This window comes from Tupaia chinensis, unplaced genomic scaffold (genome assembly GCF_000334495.1).
Source record: "Tupaia chinensis unplaced genomic scaffold, TupChi_1.0 Scaffold000294_5, whole genome shotgun sequence".
Taxonomy (NCBI): domain Eukaryota; kingdom Metazoa; phylum Chordata; class Mammalia; order Scandentia; family Tupaiidae; genus Tupaia; species Tupaia belangeri.
In genome coordinates this window covers 1,079,057-1,095,735 of record NW_006159782.1, presented here as the reverse complement: position 1 = coordinate 1,095,735, position 16,679 = coordinate 1,079,057, and the positions used below count along the sequence as shown (strand labels likewise).

Below are 16,679 nucleotides of genomic sequence, written 5' to 3'. Positions count from 1 at the left end.
CAGAGAGAGAGATTGAGGCAAGAGGATGGAAGCTCAGGGCTGACCTGGACAAGACAGCAAGATCAAGAACCTGACAGGGAAAAAAAAAAAAAAAGAACCTGACAGAGAGGGCTGGGCGCAGTAGCATGTATCTGTAGCCTCAGCTACTTGAGAGTCTGAGGCAAGAGGATTGGGTCATGGAGAAATCCTGTCTAAAAGATCTCTACACACAGGGGCCAGCCAGTAGGTGGGGTAGCATTTAAAGCACTGGACTCCCACATGACTTGACTGTGGTTCGAGTCCTGGATCTGGTGACTTGAAAATCACACAGGGCATGTGAGTGTGTGCACCCAAGATCCCAAGGAGAATATGGAGGAGAAAGGTCTGTAGAGTGGCTATCCCTCCAGGGGGTGATTTCTGTAATCACCCTTCTTTCTCTATCTCTGGTAAGTACACGTGCCTTCTAGCAACAACGGGGATATTCTGTAATCCCTTCTCCATTTCTTCACCTTATCAGGACCTGCGTGCACCCATGCATGTGTGCCCAGTATGTTTCTCAAGCCACCAGGTCAGGGACTCAGCCATGTGGTATCTGATTGTTGGCCATTTGTGTCTTCTTTGGAGATATGTCTGCTCAAGTCCTTAGCCCATTTTTTTCTTTCTTTCTTCTTCTTCTTTTTTTTTTTTTGTTTATAGAGTTCTTTTGGGAACCAGCAGTTAGCATAATGGCTATGTCGCTGGACTCCCACGTAGTTGACCATAGTTCGCTTCCCGGACCCGGTGGCTTAAAACTCACGCCGGGCGCATGTGCGTGTGTGCCCAAGATCCTGAGAGGAGAGTGGAGGAGAAGGGATTGCGGCGTGACCATCCCCTCTGGGGGATGATTTCTCGCTTTCTGTCTCTCTCTGTCTGGCGAGCGCACGCGCCCTATAGCGAAAACCTCTCCAAAAAAATAAAAAGTTCTTTTATTTCACTTTATTTACTTATTTTAATTTGATCAGAGAGGGACAGAGTCGGGGTAGGGAGTGAGAAAGCAACCCGCCTGGTCTGGGACTCAAACTGTGGTTGGCCATGTGGGAGTGGGAATTGGCATCTTTAACCGCCATGCCACCTGCTGGGGGCTCCTCCTTTTTTGCATAGCTCATTTTTAAAATTGGGCTATTGATTTTTTTATGAATTAGTTTCCTTATTTCTTTTTTCTTTAGAGAGGTTTTTGCTATAGGGCATGTGCACTTGCCAGAGGGACAGAAATAGAGAGAGATAGAAACCAAGAAATCACCTCCCAAGGGGAATGGCCACACCACAATCCCGTCATCTCTATTCTCCTCTCGGGATTTTGGGCACATACACACACACACACACACATACACACGCACGCCAGTGTGAGGTGTTTTTTTGTTGTTGTTTTTAAAATGATATTTTTGTGGTTTCAGGTCAACCTTTTTTTTTTTTTAAATAATTATTTATTTAACTTTATTCATTCATTTGTTCATTTTAATTTAACCAGAGAGAGACAGAGAGAGCGAGCAAAGGAGAGAGAAAGTGAGAAAGCAAGCCACCTGGTCCAGGACTTGAACCATGGTCGGCCATGTGGGAATGTCCAGCGCCTTAACCACTACGCCACCTGCTGGTCCCTGCCAGTGTGAGTTTTAAGCCACCAGGTCTGGGACTTGAACCGCAGTAAACTACATGAGACTCCAACGACGTAACCATTATGACATTAGCTGGTCCCGTAGTTTTCATATTCTATCTTTTGTCTCTAAGGTACTTCCCTGTTTCCGCATACCTCTGTGCAAAATAACATCTTTCGCTCTCAAACCTCCTGTTGTCCTTTACTGGGCAAGTGAAGGGATTGAGTCTACCATGTGCCAGATGTTTCTAGATTCAATAACAACATCTTATTCACTCTTTTTTTTTTTTTTTAAATGCCAGAGGGCTTATGTACACACATGAGAGAGGGAAAGGGAGAAAAAAAAAGCACCCTTCAGTGGGGCATGGTCACACCACAATCCTTTTTACTTTACTTATCTATCCCTTCAGGGTCCTGTGCACCTGTGCATGGACTTATGTTTTTTCAGGTCCCCAGGAATGGGACTTGAACTGTGGTTGGCCATACACCAGGAGGCTAGCCTTCATTTACTCTTTTAAAAAATTGTTCATGATGGAGTGCATATGCATGCATGCAAGAGAGAGAAAATGGGACCAGCAGATGGCATAATGGTCACATCACTGGACTCCCATGTAAGCAACTGTGTTCAAGTCCTAGACCTGGCAGCTTAACACTCACACTGGGTAGCTATGTGTGCATGCTCAGAATCCCTAGAGGAGAATGGAAGAAAAGAGATTGCAGCATGATGATCCTCCCTGGGGGGTGATTTCTAGCTTTCTGTGTCTCTGGCAAATGCACGTGCCCTATAGCAAAAAAAAAACCTCTCAAAAAAAAAAATAAATAAATAAAATAAAAGAGGGAGAGAAAGCATCCCCCATCCCAACAGGACTTGGTCATACCGTAATCCTTTTGCCTCCAGTTCTTCATCCTGTCAGGATCCTGGACATGTGTATGTGTGCATGTCCAGCATGGTACTGACAGTGCAAGGATTCAAACCCCAGTCAGCCATGTGATATCCACTTCTTCTGCAGTGTTTAACTGCTGTGCTATGGGGCTAGCCCTGTTCTTTAGAGGAACCTTGAAAGTAGGTTTTGTGTTCATTTTATAGATGAAGAAACTGGAACTTAGAGCAGTGATGCAGCTTGCTCAGACTCTCACAGACTCTGGCTGCCTTAACCATTAAGCCACAGGGCCTGCCCCTCCATTACAGTTCTTTGCCCCAGCCTCCCAATCAACCAGAACCACAAGCATGTGCCTCTAGGCCCAGACTATTCAGGAGATCCCTGGGCCTAATTTTAATTTTTTAATGTGTTTAAATATTTAGGTTTTAATCTAGTTATTATCATTGTTTTAACAGAAGTGACGACTTTGAGAACCCAGCGCTACAGCAGCATTTCAGGAACCTGGAGGCCTTAGCTTTGGATTTGATGGAGCCCGAACAAGTCGTAGATCTGACATGTAAGAAGATCCTCAGCCATGGAGGCACATGCTGCTAAGACACTGTGCTCTACAGGCTGGGGCCACATGGGAGGCCTTGGTTTGATTTCTGGTCCAACCTATTGTAAAAGCCAGGTACAGAGTGACATGGCGGTGATCCTAGGGAGTCAGGGAGGCTGTGGTAGGAGGATTATGAGCTCACGTCTGGCCTGAGTAGCATAGTGAGATCTTGCCTAAATAAGAACGAGCTGTGATTTTTCTTGTATATTTTAGAAGAGGTCTTGGGAGTTCAGTGATGTGAGAAAATGCCTCTGGGAGGGAACCAGCAGTTAGCGTAATGGCGGTGTCGCTGGACTCCCACGTAGTCAACCGTGGTTCGCGTCCCGGACCCAGTGGCTTAAAACTCATGCCCAAGATCCCGAGAGGAGAATGGAGGAGAAGGGATTGCGGCGTGACCATCCCCCCGGGAGTGATTTCTCGCTTTCTGTCTCTATGTCTCTCTCTGTCTGTCTGGCGAGCGCACACGCCCTATAGCGGAAACCTCTCAAAAAAAAAAAAAAATGCCTCTGGGAAACAGATTGGATTTAATGAAGATTCTGAACAGGTTAAAAAGATCAGAACAGGGCCAGGCAGTGGCCTGATGGTTAAGGCAGCTGGATCCCACAGTGGCCAACTGCCCAGTAGGCGTCTTGGACCTGGCAGCTTGAAAGACATGCTGCGCACATGTGTATGTCCAAAATCCCGAGAGGAGAGGAGAGGGGATTGTGGTATGGCCTTTCCCCTTGGGGGGTGACTTCTCACTTTCCCTCAGTCTGTCTCTGACAAGCACAGTGCCTTATGGCAAATTAAAAAACAAGGATCAGTGGGCCAGCTGACGGCATAATGATACCTCATTAGACTCCCCCATGGCCGAATGCAGTTCGAGTTCTGGACGTAGTGGCTTGAAACTCACACCAGGCATGTGTGCGTGTGTGCCCAAGATCGTAGGAGGAGAATGGAGGAGGATTGCGGTGTGACCATCCCCCCTGGGGGGGGTGATTTCTTACTTTTCCTCTTACTCTCTCTGTCTCACTCTCTGCCTCTCTCTTTCTCCCCGTGAGTGCATGTGCCCTAAGGCAAAACCTATTAAAAAAAAATACAGATCAGAACAGGGCCAGCCTGTGGCCTGGTGATCGAGATATCTCGATCCCAAACGGCCAGCCATGAGGTTTGAGTCTCAGACCCAGCGTCTTGAGAAACACACTGGGCATACGTGTGTACCTGCCAGGATGATTGCAGGAAGGAGGAGAGGTAGAGGAGAGAGGATTGCAGTATTACCATGCCTCATGGAGTGCTTTCTTACTATCTCTGTCTCTGTCTCTCTAGCTTAGCTGAGCACACACACCCTCTGGCAGAATTAAAATAAAATCAGAACAATTAGTTTGCCCTGCTTGCTTAACTTCTAGGTTATTGATGATCTCTTTTATACTAGATGAAATAGCTCCAGCGTTAACAGCATAGGAGTTATTGTACCTGACCAGTGGTGGCGTGGTGATTAAAGGGAGACTGGATTCTATTGTGCATGGCCAACTGTGCAGTTTGAGTTACGACCCTGGTGACTTGAAAAACACACCAGGCATGTGTGTGCTTACCCAAAATTGAAAGGAGAGGGAGTTGTGGCATGCTCCCCCGTGAGGGGGTGCTTTCTCACACCCCGTTGCTCTGCCTTTCTACACCAAGTGCACACACTCTAGCAAGTTAAAAACAAAAAGTTACTGTACCAGTGTTACTGTGATTATTAGCTGGGTTGGGAAGAAGAGAAACCCTTGGATGAAGCCACCCTTATGAGAGGGTCACGGAAAGAATCTCGGCCTTTAATAAATTCTTTAGGCAAATTAGGAAGTAAGTTGTGCAATGCCTAGCTAGTTAGTCAAGGACACAGGCTTTGGAGACAACTGATGTAATTTATTATTATTTTATTTAACTTTATTTTAATTTGCCCAGAGAGAGTGAGAGAGAGAAAAAGTGAGAAAGCAAGTCGCCAGGTTCGTGACTTGAACCGTGGTTGGCCATTTGGGAGTCCAGCGCACTTAACCACCACACCACCTGCCAGCGCCACAAGTGATGTGATTTTTTTTTTTTTTGGTATTATTTATTTATTTATTTTTGGAGAGATTTTCACTGTAGGGCGCGTGCGCTCGCCAGACAGAGAGAGACATAGAGACAGAAAGCGAGAAATCACCCCCCAGAGGGGATGGTCACGCTGCAATCCCTTCTCCTCCATTCTCCTCTTGAGATCTTGGGCACGCACGCACACGCGCCCGGCGTGAGTTTTAAGCCACCGGGCCCAGGACACGAACCGCGGTCGACTACGTGGGAGTCCAGCGACATAGCCATTACGCTAACTGCTGGTTCCCAAGTGATGTGATTTTGAATCTTGGTTCTGCCACTTATTAAATTGAGCCACTTTGGAAATGTTATATAACCGCTCTGAAACTGTTTCCTTTTTGGAAAGTGAGGATAAGGACATTGTTCTTACAAGATGTTGACAGAATCTGGGTCCTGACATGTGATCATTCTCGTTTGTCCACAGTTACTCTACATCCTGGGCCTCCTCCTCTTACATTCTAGTTAATGGCCCTGTAATTTCACTGAAAAAGTCCTGCCTTTTCTCTTCCTACCTCTGTTTTCAAAACAGTTCAGCTGCTCCAGTATTTCCTGTAACCTGAAGGACCCAGGTTTCTGTCCACAGCCCTCTCTTCTCTCCCCTCCTGTTGGCTATTTCACCCTCTCTCAACCTCAGGTACCACCCCACGCTCATGCCTCCCAAGCCTCCCTCTCTAGCCCTGTCCATTCTTCTAGGCTCTAGTCTGGAACTTCCAGCTGTGGTCTCTGGACCAGCAGCTTCCATGTTACCTGGGCCATGTTAGAAAGCATTCTTTTAAGTTTTTTTTTTCTTAAATTCATGGTAAAGAGTATGTGTGCATGCATGTGAGGGTAAGAGAAGAGGACACTCCACAGGGTGTGGTTATGCCACGATCCCTTTCAGTCATCCAGCCCATCCGATCTTGGACACTTGCACACGTGCTCTGCCTGTTTTAGGCTGACTGGGCTAGGGATTCGAATTCAGCTGCTATGTGGGATCTGGCTTCCCTGGCGCAGCACATCACCTCTGTGCCATGGAGTCAGCCCAGAAGTGCACGTTCATGGGCCCTACTTCAAGTTGAGTGAATCTGAAGCTCAGGTTGGGGCTCAGGAACTTGTTTAACAGACTTCAGGTGATTCTGAGACATGCCTCTACCTTCGCGTTGGTTCTCAATTTGGGCTATACAACAGGATCGCTTGGGTTTTGCACAGTCTCACTGCTGAGGCCAGAAAGTGGCACAGTGGTGGAGTGCAGTGCTCTGGAAGGCGATGATCCCACACGAGAGGGTCCCAGCTCAAGTCTGGAGACCTCCCTGAGTATGCCGGGCCTGTGTGTGTCCATGACTTGGGGCTGGCTGAGACCGGGAGTGGATTATGGTGCTGAGTCCCTGTTGGGGGTGCTGTGTCTGTCTGTCTGTCTTTCTCTCATTCTTTCTCTCTCTCTCACTCATGGAAGAAATAAAAGAGAATCTGGTTATTCAGGCCTCACTGCAGATGAATGAAATCTGTATCTGGGGGGTGGGGCTTGGGCCTCAGTAGCTTTTGAAAGTCCCCCAGTAACTCCCAGGATGAGAGCCAGTGTTTAGCTCCTGTTTTCAGGAACAGGCTCTGCCAGGGGAGCGCAGCTTGTCCCTCAACTTGGACCATCTTCTAGTCACACTAGAGGGTAGGAGCTCCCTTCCTAGTGCCTTGCAAACATGGTCACGTGAGGAAATGATGAGCCACCCACCTCAGCACCTTTGCCTTCGATGTGACACAGCTCATGCTGAAAGCCCCACAAATGACAGTTTTAATCAACAAGAAAGGAAACAAAAGTGCTCTCTCTCTTGCATCTCCCATTTCTACTGTATTTGGCCTAGGAGCGCTCCCGCCATCCCAGCCGCTCAGTGCCTTGGAAAGGCCTGTGAATGCCAGCACTCGCGTGCTTGTGGCCCTACCCACCCTCTGCCCAGTCATCTGGTTTACCCTCGTGTGCTTCCTACTTCATGTAGCATCAGGGTAATCTGGCTAGATGCCGGGTCGGTCATGCCGCTCCCCCGCCACAGTCCTCGAGAATTTCCCGCTGGTCACAGGATAGGGTTGAACTCCTAGCCCTCTGGGGCGTCCATATCTCACCCTGCCGCTTTTCCAACCTTGCCAGCCCTGCCTCCTCATCCCCATCCTCAAGCTGTGTGTCGCCTGCTGGTTCTCACCTGCTGCTCTCCTACTTATGCTTTTCCCCACGCTGCTGCAGAGTTTTTCCTTCTCCCCGTTCTTGCTGTTTTGTTGCTAATAACAGAAAGTACCTGGGAACCAGCAGTTAGCGTAATGGCTATGTCGCTGGACTCCCACGTAGTCTACTACGGTTCGCATCCCAGACCCGGTGGCTTAGAACTCACACCGGGCGCGTGTGCGTGCGTGCCCAAGATCCCGAGAGGAGAATGGAGGAGAAGGGATTGCGGCATGGCCCTCCCCCCTGGGGGGTGATTTCTCGCTTTCTGTCTCTATGTCTCCTCTCTGTCTGTCTGGCGAGTGCACACACCCTATAGCGAAAACCTCTCAAAAAAAAAAAAAGTACCTGAAACTGGGTGATTTATAAAAATACAGATTTATTCGTGTCATGGTTTAGAGATCCAGACTCTGTCTGGTGGATATTCCTGTTGGTGGGGTCCCGAGGCCCTGAGAGCAAGAGTGGAGCGGAGTGTCTGTCCATGAGTTCCTCTCTGACTAGGCTAAGTAGCCCACTGGGGCACGGGTTCCCATTTGAATCCCAGAATCTATCCCAGTCTCTCAGCTCTACCACTTCTCAGCTGTTTGACTTCGAGCAGGTCACAGACTTCCTGCTTTCCTCCCCTATAAAAGGGGGAGACAAACTTATCTACCCTATAGGTTGTTATAAAGATTAAATAAAAATGAGAAGTTTTGCCTGGCTGCAGTAAGTGCGATTGTTAGGAGGTACCCAGTGAGTACCTGAGGACTGGATGGCGTGCTTTATGGACAGGCCAGCCACTGCCTCGCAGACCCTCCCCTCCCGCCCAGCAGTTAGGTACATTCTCCTCTAGTCCTGGGTTTTGGCTTACCAGCCCACTCTCTTATGTTTTGGTTTTCTAGTGCCCAAGGTTGAAGAAATGGATAAAAGACTGGGCTCTCTGGTAGATGAGTTTAAGGAACTCGTCTACCCACCAGATTACACTCCTGACAGGAATGTTACCAAGAGAAAACAAGGTGAGGAGCTGGGTTTGTGTATTCAGTGGGTTATTTTAAAAACTTGTCTTGTGCCAATTGGCGGCGTGGTGGTTAAGGTGTTTGATCCCATATAACTGACTTCATGGTTCAAGTCCTGGACCTGACAGCTTAATAAACATACTGTGTGTGTGTGCTGTATGCATGCCCAAAATCCTGAGAGGAGAATGGAGGAGAAGGGATTGTAGCATGGCCAGTCTCCCCGGGGGGTGATATTTCACTTTCCCTCTCAGGGGAGTACACTTGCTTTATAGAAGAAAAGCTTAAAAATTGTCTTTATTGGCTGGCTCCATAGTACAGTGGTAATGTGCTGCTCAAGAGAAGCTGGATCCTATAGGGGGTCTATGGTTCAAATCTCTGGCTTGGTCTTCCTGAAACATGCTGGGGACATAGGGGAGCATCCAAGATATGAGGGACTAGGGGACTGGAGGAAGGGGATTGCCATGAGACCAGACCCTGTGGGGGATGCTCCTCTCACACTCTCATGTGCACACACATACATGCTGTATTATAAATAAAAGGACTTTTTTTAAAATTAAACTTGCCTTTTATGGTCTTATCACAGAGGATAATGTCCTTGAGCGTATGCAAAACTCCATATTTTAGCACATACAGGATAGTATACACATTGTTTTCTACTTAGCTATCTTGTTTCTCAGCTGTGTATGTTAGACAGCTGTTTATATCTACACTGATGTATCTAGCTCTTTTTAAAAAATAAGGCTGCAGACTAGGTTGTTGGATAGATGCAGCCAGCTTATTTAACTAGACCTTCATTGGTAGAAATGCCGCATAGCCAGTGTGCCTGCGTGAGCAAATTTGAGGACAGATTCTCAGCAGTGGAGTTGCTGGATCATGGCATAGACATATAAAACTCTGGTAAGAACTGCCTACAAGACAGTGGTACATTCGCACCCTATCCAAGAAGAGAGAAGAGTGTTTCTCCACTCCTGTAAATACTTGTAATACTATTTTAATTTCTACAAAAAATGACAGAGGGGAAATCACGTCCTATTTTGGTTGTAATTCTCAAGGTACGAGTGAGTTGTCATTTTACTGGATGCTTGTCTGCCTGTACTGCCTGTTTCGGGCCTTAACCATTTTTATCCAGTAGACTGTCCTCTATCTGTGTCTTTTTTCTTTCCTGTGGGCCCAACGTTCTCTTTACTAGGTGCTCACTTCTTTTAGGACACCACCTTGTGTGCTGTCACCATTTTGGAATAATTCTGGCTTAGGCTATAATCATTTTGCCTGTCTCTGGCCAAGAGAAGCCAGATCTGGGCCTCATTTCTCTAAAAACCTGTGAGGAAATGGAACGTGAGAGAGAAGCTGCTGGTCATGGCGCTTCGCCTCTTGCTCCAGAAGTGACTCGTGCAGTGCCCTGGAAAGCTGCCCTCAGCTCTTCATACTCTGCGTGGTTTAGATAGTTGTTTGTGTGTGGCCTTCAGACTTTTGTCATGTAGTATGGTGACTTGGTGCTCACGTGGAGTCTGTAAATGCTTTAGAAAGAAAGGAGTGGGGAGGAAGGGCTTGCTCACCCAGAGCAAGCAACAGTCTTGAGTAAACTGATGGTATTCCCTGGAAACTTCCAGGGATGATGCCTTTTTTATAATTAAATGAAGCTGTCTTATGGAGACACCCATCTTCCTCTGGGTGGGCATCACAGCTTTATTTATTTATTTTTTAAAAGAATTATTTAATTATTTTAAATTTGACCAGATAGGGACAGAGGGAGACAGAGAAAAAGAGAGAAGAAAAGTGAGAAAGCAAGCTGCCAGGTCTAGGACTCGAACCGCAGTTGGCCATGTGGGAGTCCAGCACCCTTAATCAACACGCCACCTGCCCACCCAGGTGGGCATCACAGCCTTATGGTAGGCTACAGACCAGATCATATGAAGGCCCTTGTGCCATGCAGCTGGCATGCCACGAGTAGCATTTCCTATCATTCTCTCCTAACCTTGTTCTCCAGATGATGAGGGTTCTGGAAGTAAAAGGCCCAAGGTGGAGTTTTCTGAAGAGGAGCTGAAGGCCCACGTCAGCAAGGGCACGCTAGGCAAGCTCACTGTGCCTGTGTTGAAGGAGGCCTGCAGGGTGTACGGGCTGAAGAGTGGGATGAAGAAGCAGGAGCTGATGGATGCACTCACCCAGCATTTCCAGGAGGCGTGATCAGAAGTCGTACGGTCAGCCACCCTTCCACTGTAGCCAGGCTGCCTGGTGTTGTTCTCATTGAGTTAAAAAATATTTCTCCTGCGAAGAGTTGATGCATATGAGAGTTTCTGTTGCCATGAGACCAGGTTGCCCTCCCGCTTCGCTGTGCCTTACTCTGCTGTCCAAATAAAGAGCCTCGACTTGGTTCTGCATGCCGCCCTCTAGAGTGGACGAGTCAGTGCGTCCGCCTGGCACCCAGAGGTGAAGGTCATGGCTGTTTGCTCAGTCTTCTGTCCCGCAGGGACCATAGGTCACAGTGGCAACAAAATATGTCAGTGGAGGTGGGGAGGGCGGGATAGTTAGGGGCACGTGAAAATGCTGCAGGAATAGCTAGCCCTACCCACTGTCCTCCACTGGTTTTTCTTTCATCGTGTCATGTTAAGATAAAAGATTTAGATTTCAGGGGTCGGCAGGTGGCATGGTGGTTAAGGCACTGACTCCCACATGGTTGACCATGGTTTGAACCCCAGACCTGGCAGCTTACTTTCTCTCTCTCTAATCAGATTGAATAATAATAAATAAATAAAATAAAAACTATTAAAAAATTACCCCAAAAAATTAGATTTCGAAGCAATAAGAGTATGTTTCAGGACCAGTGGATGGCATAATGGTTATATCACTGGACTCCCACATAGTCAACCACAGTTTGAGTCCTGGACCCAGCAACTTAAAACTCACACTGGGTGCATGTGCATGTATGCCAATCCCTAGAGAAGAATGGAGGAGAAGGGATTGCAGTGTGGCCACCGCCCCCCCCCCCCCCCGGGGGGGGTGAGTTCTCCCTTTCTGTTTCTCTCTCTCTCCACCAAGTGCACGCACCCTATAGCAAAAACCTCTCTTAGGGAGGAAAAAAAAGACTAATGTTTTTTGGGCCAGCTGATGGCATAGTGGTTAAGGCAACTGGATCCCACATGGTCAACTGCGTGGTTTGATTCCCAGACCCAGTGGCTTGAAAAACATGCCAGACGTGTGGTGTGTATGTGTGTGTGTATACCCAAAATCCTTAGAAGAGAATAGAGAAGGGATTGGGTGTGGCTGTTCTCCCAAGGAGTGATTTCTTTCTCTCTCTCTCTTTCCTTGGTTCTCTGGTGAGTACACGTACCCTATAACAAAACTGAAAAAAGAAAAACTTGGAGGGGAAAAGGATAGTTTTTCTAATTCTGGTACCGTGTGCTTCATGAGTAAACAGTGACCTTATTTGTTCATTCAATTATGTGAAGTTTTACACATTTTCTGTTGCTCTGAGAATTTGGGTTCCAATATCAAAATAATGAAGAGTTAATTCCCTTACTTTTCAGGAGAGCTGTAGGAAGTTCAAGATTAGGAGACCAGGAGGGGCATGCTCTTTCTCCCTGTTCCTCTCCTGCTCATTGTGCTGCTACTGCTTTTGAAGAATTTGCTGGAGGGAAAGAAATGAGCCTGGAAGGGTCTGTCCTCTGAGGATGACTTGAGTTTCGGGGTTTAGAGGTCCTGAGCAGCCCCCTCGTAACGGGGTGCGAGGGGGCAAGTTGTTCCTGTAAAGAGACTCAGCTTTGGATTCTTTGCTCTGGTTTTATAAAATTTTTAAACCTGTTTTTGCTTTTGATTTTGTTTGAGAGGGGATGTTACATTCTTTCTGGATTTCTTTCCCTGTCTGGGTGAAAGAGATAATTCTTCAATAAGAGATATTTAGTAAGTGCTCATTGTTAAATAATTAGCCCATCCCCTTTGAATGAAGTATGCTTGGAAACTCTGGATTCTAGGAGTTAATCTTCAAAGATGGCTTGGGTCTGTGTTAGTCATCCCAAAGCAGAGGAGAGGATGAGAGTGAGTCCCCCCCAGTTACTGAGCCCTCCCTACTCAACCCTGGGTATCCTGCCAGTGAGGAGCCCAAGAGTGCAGGAATTCCTGGCTGGCTCTTCCTGCACTCCTGAGTGACCTTACCAAAGTCCAGGCTTTGTTTCCACTGTCCCCTTATTGACACAATGGTGAGAATGAGAGTGACAGGGTCACATGGCAAACATTTATCAGAGCCAGACAGGCATGTGAATGAGTAAAAAAAATGAGCACTCGAGTCTGGAAAGTAGCTGTTAAATGATGTTTCTCTGTAAATTAGTAAAGCTTGCCCTTCCTGCCTATTGAGCTCCTCCAGGAGGAACAAGTACCATGGATTGGTTCTGCTTTTGGAAGCTGACAATTCAGATTTAGTCATTTTGCATCTTGGCGCCATCACATACATTAAGTGACCTTGGAGAGTTTGCTTGGCATTTTCAAGACTTGGTCTACTCATCTTCATAAGAAAATACTGTAGGTCAGCAGGTGGAGTGCAGGTCAAGGCAGCTGGATCCCACATGTCCAACTGCACTTCTAGTTCTAGTCTGGACCACAGCTTGAAAATGATGCTAGACTTGTGTGCATGCGTGCCCAAAAATTCCCAGAGGAGAATGGAGAAGGGATTGCCATGGTGGTCATCTCCCCAGGGGGGGTTCTCAGTTCCCCACCCCCTCTTTCTCTTTCTCTCTGTGGAGTGTGCACCCTATAGCAAAAACTTAAAAAAAAAAAAAATTTAGAAGCACTGCGGGTGAAAAAGAGAGAACCTGAATGCCACCAATCAAGCTCTTAACTGCTGCAAACATGCTTCCATTCGTCAGGTGGGGACCTGACTAGCACCAGTTAGTCCTGGGCCTGCGCATGCTCTCTGATGACGGGTAGCGCCAGTTGTGGGGGCAGCACAGAAGCAGGAGTCCGCATGGCAGAAACTACCAAACACATGTGATCACATGCATGTTTACCTTTAGACCAGATACAGCAGGACCAAAAGCAAAGCAGGCCATGAGTTTTGGCAGAGGCTAGACATCCTCTTCAATACCCACCTGTTATTTCAGAAATCCTGGCCCAGGGGAAACACCCTTTACACTCCAGCAGGAGCTATGACTACTCAGCCTTTCTGGCTTGAGCACAAACTGTACCTGAATATATGATTATCCTAGTAACTTTGATTGCATCACAGATAAAAGCTAATCCTATAGGCACCCCGAGGCCCCAGGAACACCTGTCACTGTCAGGGGCCTTCCCAGCACTTCTGGTGTCCTTCAACTATCCCCACTCTTATCACCCGCCCATCCCCTCGAGTTGTCTATTGCTGTATAACAAATTACCCCCAGAACTATCAACTTAATAAAACATTGGGACCAGCAGATAGCATAATGGTTTCATCACTAGACTCCCATGTAGTCGACTATGGTTCAAGTCCGGGACCTCGCAGCTTAAAATTCACACCAGGTGGTGTGCATACGTGCCCAAAATCCCAAGGGGAGAATGGAGAAGAGATTGCAGTGTGGCCATCCTCCCTGGGGGTGATTTCTCACTTTGTCTCTGTCTCTTCAGTGAGTGCACGGGCCCTATAGCAAAAAGTTTGCTAAAAAACAAACAATAAACATTATCCTCATGGCCATTTCTGTGGATGATGAATTTGGAAGCTGATAGGTTGCGTGGTTCTAGCTTAAAGCCAAGCAAGCCTGTGATCGCCCTCAAGATGGCCTGGGCTTCATCATCTGAAAGCTTGAGGCTGGGGAATCCACTTGCAGGGAGACTGTATTAATCATGTTTTATTTTCTGGGTCTTACATTTTGGTATCTTGAGGGGCCCTCCAAGTTAGATTGTCCCTCCCAAGGCTAACTAATTCCTAAAAGTAGTTAATGACTTACTTGGGAGAATGTCTCTCATGCAAGCCAACTTCCTCTATCTAATTTTCACACACTGTACCATTAATCCCCTGTTCTAAATCAGCCTAGGACCAGGTACCAGGCAACTAGAGACACTCCAAGGCCTCAAAGTCCACTGCAAACTAGCCAGATCCTACTGTTTATACTGTCTTGCCTTTTCAGAGGAAACTCTGGTAAAGGCTGTGGCTTAGGCTTCCCTCACCTGTTGTTGTCTCTTGACCAAAATCTGATGCTCTCTCTGTGGCCCTGTATGGTAGACTTGTCCCTTCCCTTTTTCTTGGGAAATGTAATTTATTTTTGTTTCTTTTAGGAGAGGTTTTCACTATTGAGTGCATGTGTTCGCCAGAAAGAGACAGACAGAAAGCACGTAATCACCCCCCAAAGGGGATGGCCATGCTGCAATCCCTTCTCCATTTTCCTCTCGGGATCTTGGGCATGCATGCACACACGCCCGGCGTGAGTTTAAGCCACCAAGTTTGGTACTCGAGCTGCGGTCAACTACATGGGAGTCCAGCGACATAGCCATTATGCTAACTGCTGGTCCCAAGGGAAATGTAATACTTATATTCTTCTTTTAGTGGCATTGACCTCTCAGTGTCATCAATCCTCTCAACTAATTAAAATCCCAAATCTCATAAATGAGACAGGCCACTCCATGTCTGGCAAAGTTGGCACTAGGTGCTGGCTCCCAGTCTTAGGACCTCCCTCCTCATGGTTTTTTTTTTTTTTTTTTTTTTGAGAGGTTTTTGCTATAGGGCGCTTGCACTCGCCAGACAGACAGACAGAGACAGAGACAGAGACAGAAAGCGAGAAATCACCTCCCAGGGGGGATGGCCACGCCGCAATCCCTTCTCCTCCATTCTCCTCTCGGGATCTTGGGCACACACGTACACGCGCCCAGTGTGAGTTTAAGCCACTGGGTCCAGTACTCGAACCACGGTCGACTACATAGGAGTCCAGCGACATAGCCACTACGCTAACTGCTGGTCCCCTCATGAGTTGTTTAAAAGTCTTCCTGGGACCAGCAGATGGTGTAATGGTTATATTGTTAGACTCCCATATAGTCGACGGTGGTTCAAGTCCTGGACCCAGTGGCTTCAAACTCAGGCCAGGTGCATGTGCATGAGTACCCAAGTCCTGAGAGGAAACTGGAGAAGGGATTGTGGTGTGGCCATAAACCTTGGGGGTGATTTCTCACTTTCTGTCTGTCCGGTAAGTGCATGTACCTTACAGCAAAAATCTCTTTTAAGGGGACCAGCCAGTGGCGTGGTGGTTAAGGTGCTGGACATTCCCATATGGCTGACCACGGTTTGAGCCCCCGACCTGGCAGCTTCCTTTCTCCCTTTCCCTCTCGCTCTCTCTCTCTGTCTCTCTCTCTGGTCAAATTAAAATAAATGAATGAATAAATAAAATTAAATAAGTAATCATTGTTTAAAAAAAATCATGACCATTAAAAAAAAAATCTCTTTTTAAAAAAAAGTCTTCCTGGGACCAGCAGTTAGCATAATGGCTGTGTCGCTGGACTCCCATGTAGTTGACCGCAGTTTGCATCCCGGACCCCGTGGCTTAAAACTCACACCGGGCGCATGTGCGTGCGTGCCCAAGATCCTGAGAGGAGAACGGAGGAGAAGGGATTGCAGCGTGGCCATCCCCCCTGAGGGTTGACTTCTCACTCTCTGTCTCGCTGTCTGTCTCGCGAGCGCATGCGCCCTATAGTAAAAACCTCTCCAAAACAAAAACAAAAAAGGTCTTCCTAACATGGCAGCTGCCTTCCCTCAGCCAGTGATCTGAAGAGATGAAGGCAGAAGCTGCACTATCTATTATAAAGCCTTGAGGTCACACACTTCTGTATGACTAATATGGGGTCATACAGAGCAACTTGGAGTTGGGGTGGGGGACTCATAACTGTGGGTCCCAGCAGAAGAGGATCATGGGCCATTAAGGCTGCCTGCCGCAGGGCATCATGGAGGTTATGGACTTGGTACTTTAAATGTTTTTATTAGAGAATAATTATCCTCTCCTCATCACTCTACCTCCAAGCAGATAAAAAGCCAGAGGCACAAACCTGATTTTTCAAAATGTAACCATGGATCAACCTAAACCGACTGGGTGTGGTAACATACACCTGTGGTCCTAGCTAACTGGGATCCTGGGGCAGGAGGATCATGATGTGACAAAAATACCTATCTCAGGAACCAGCAGTTAGCGTAATGGCTATGTCGCTGGACTCCCACGTAGTCGACCGCGGTTCGTGTCCCGGACCCGGTGGCTTAAAACTCACGCCGGGCGCGTGTGCGTGCGTGCCCAAGATCCCGAGAGGAGAATGGAGGAGAAGGGATTGCTGCGTGACTATCCCCCCTGGGGGGTGATTTCTCGCTTTCTGTCTCTATGTCTCT

General features: G+C 47.4%; 1 protein-coding gene across 4 annotated transcripts in view; it reads left to right on the top strand.

Annotated features, from left to right (window-relative positions):
- XRCC6 (X-ray repair cross complementing 6) overlaps positions 1-12,151 on the top strand; it is a 31,147-nt gene extending 18,996 nt beyond the window's left edge. For 3 of the 4 annotated variants that reach the window (XM_006150726.3, XM_006150727.3, XM_027772738.1), the window contains exons 11-13: positions 2,946-3,046; positions 8,240-8,353; positions 10,341-10,731. In XM_006150726.3, coding sequence (XP_006150788.1) covers positions 2,946-3,046; positions 8,240-8,353; positions 10,341-10,537 — 412 coding nt within the window. In that variant the 3' untranslated portion in view covers positions 10,538-10,731. Of the gene's footprint in view, positions 1-2,945; positions 3,047-8,239; positions 8,354-10,340; positions 10,732-11,877 lie in introns of those variants that run through there. The other variant, XM_014588689.2, reaches the window with a different exon arrangement.
- Positions 12,152-16,679: the final 4,528 nt, after the last annotated feature.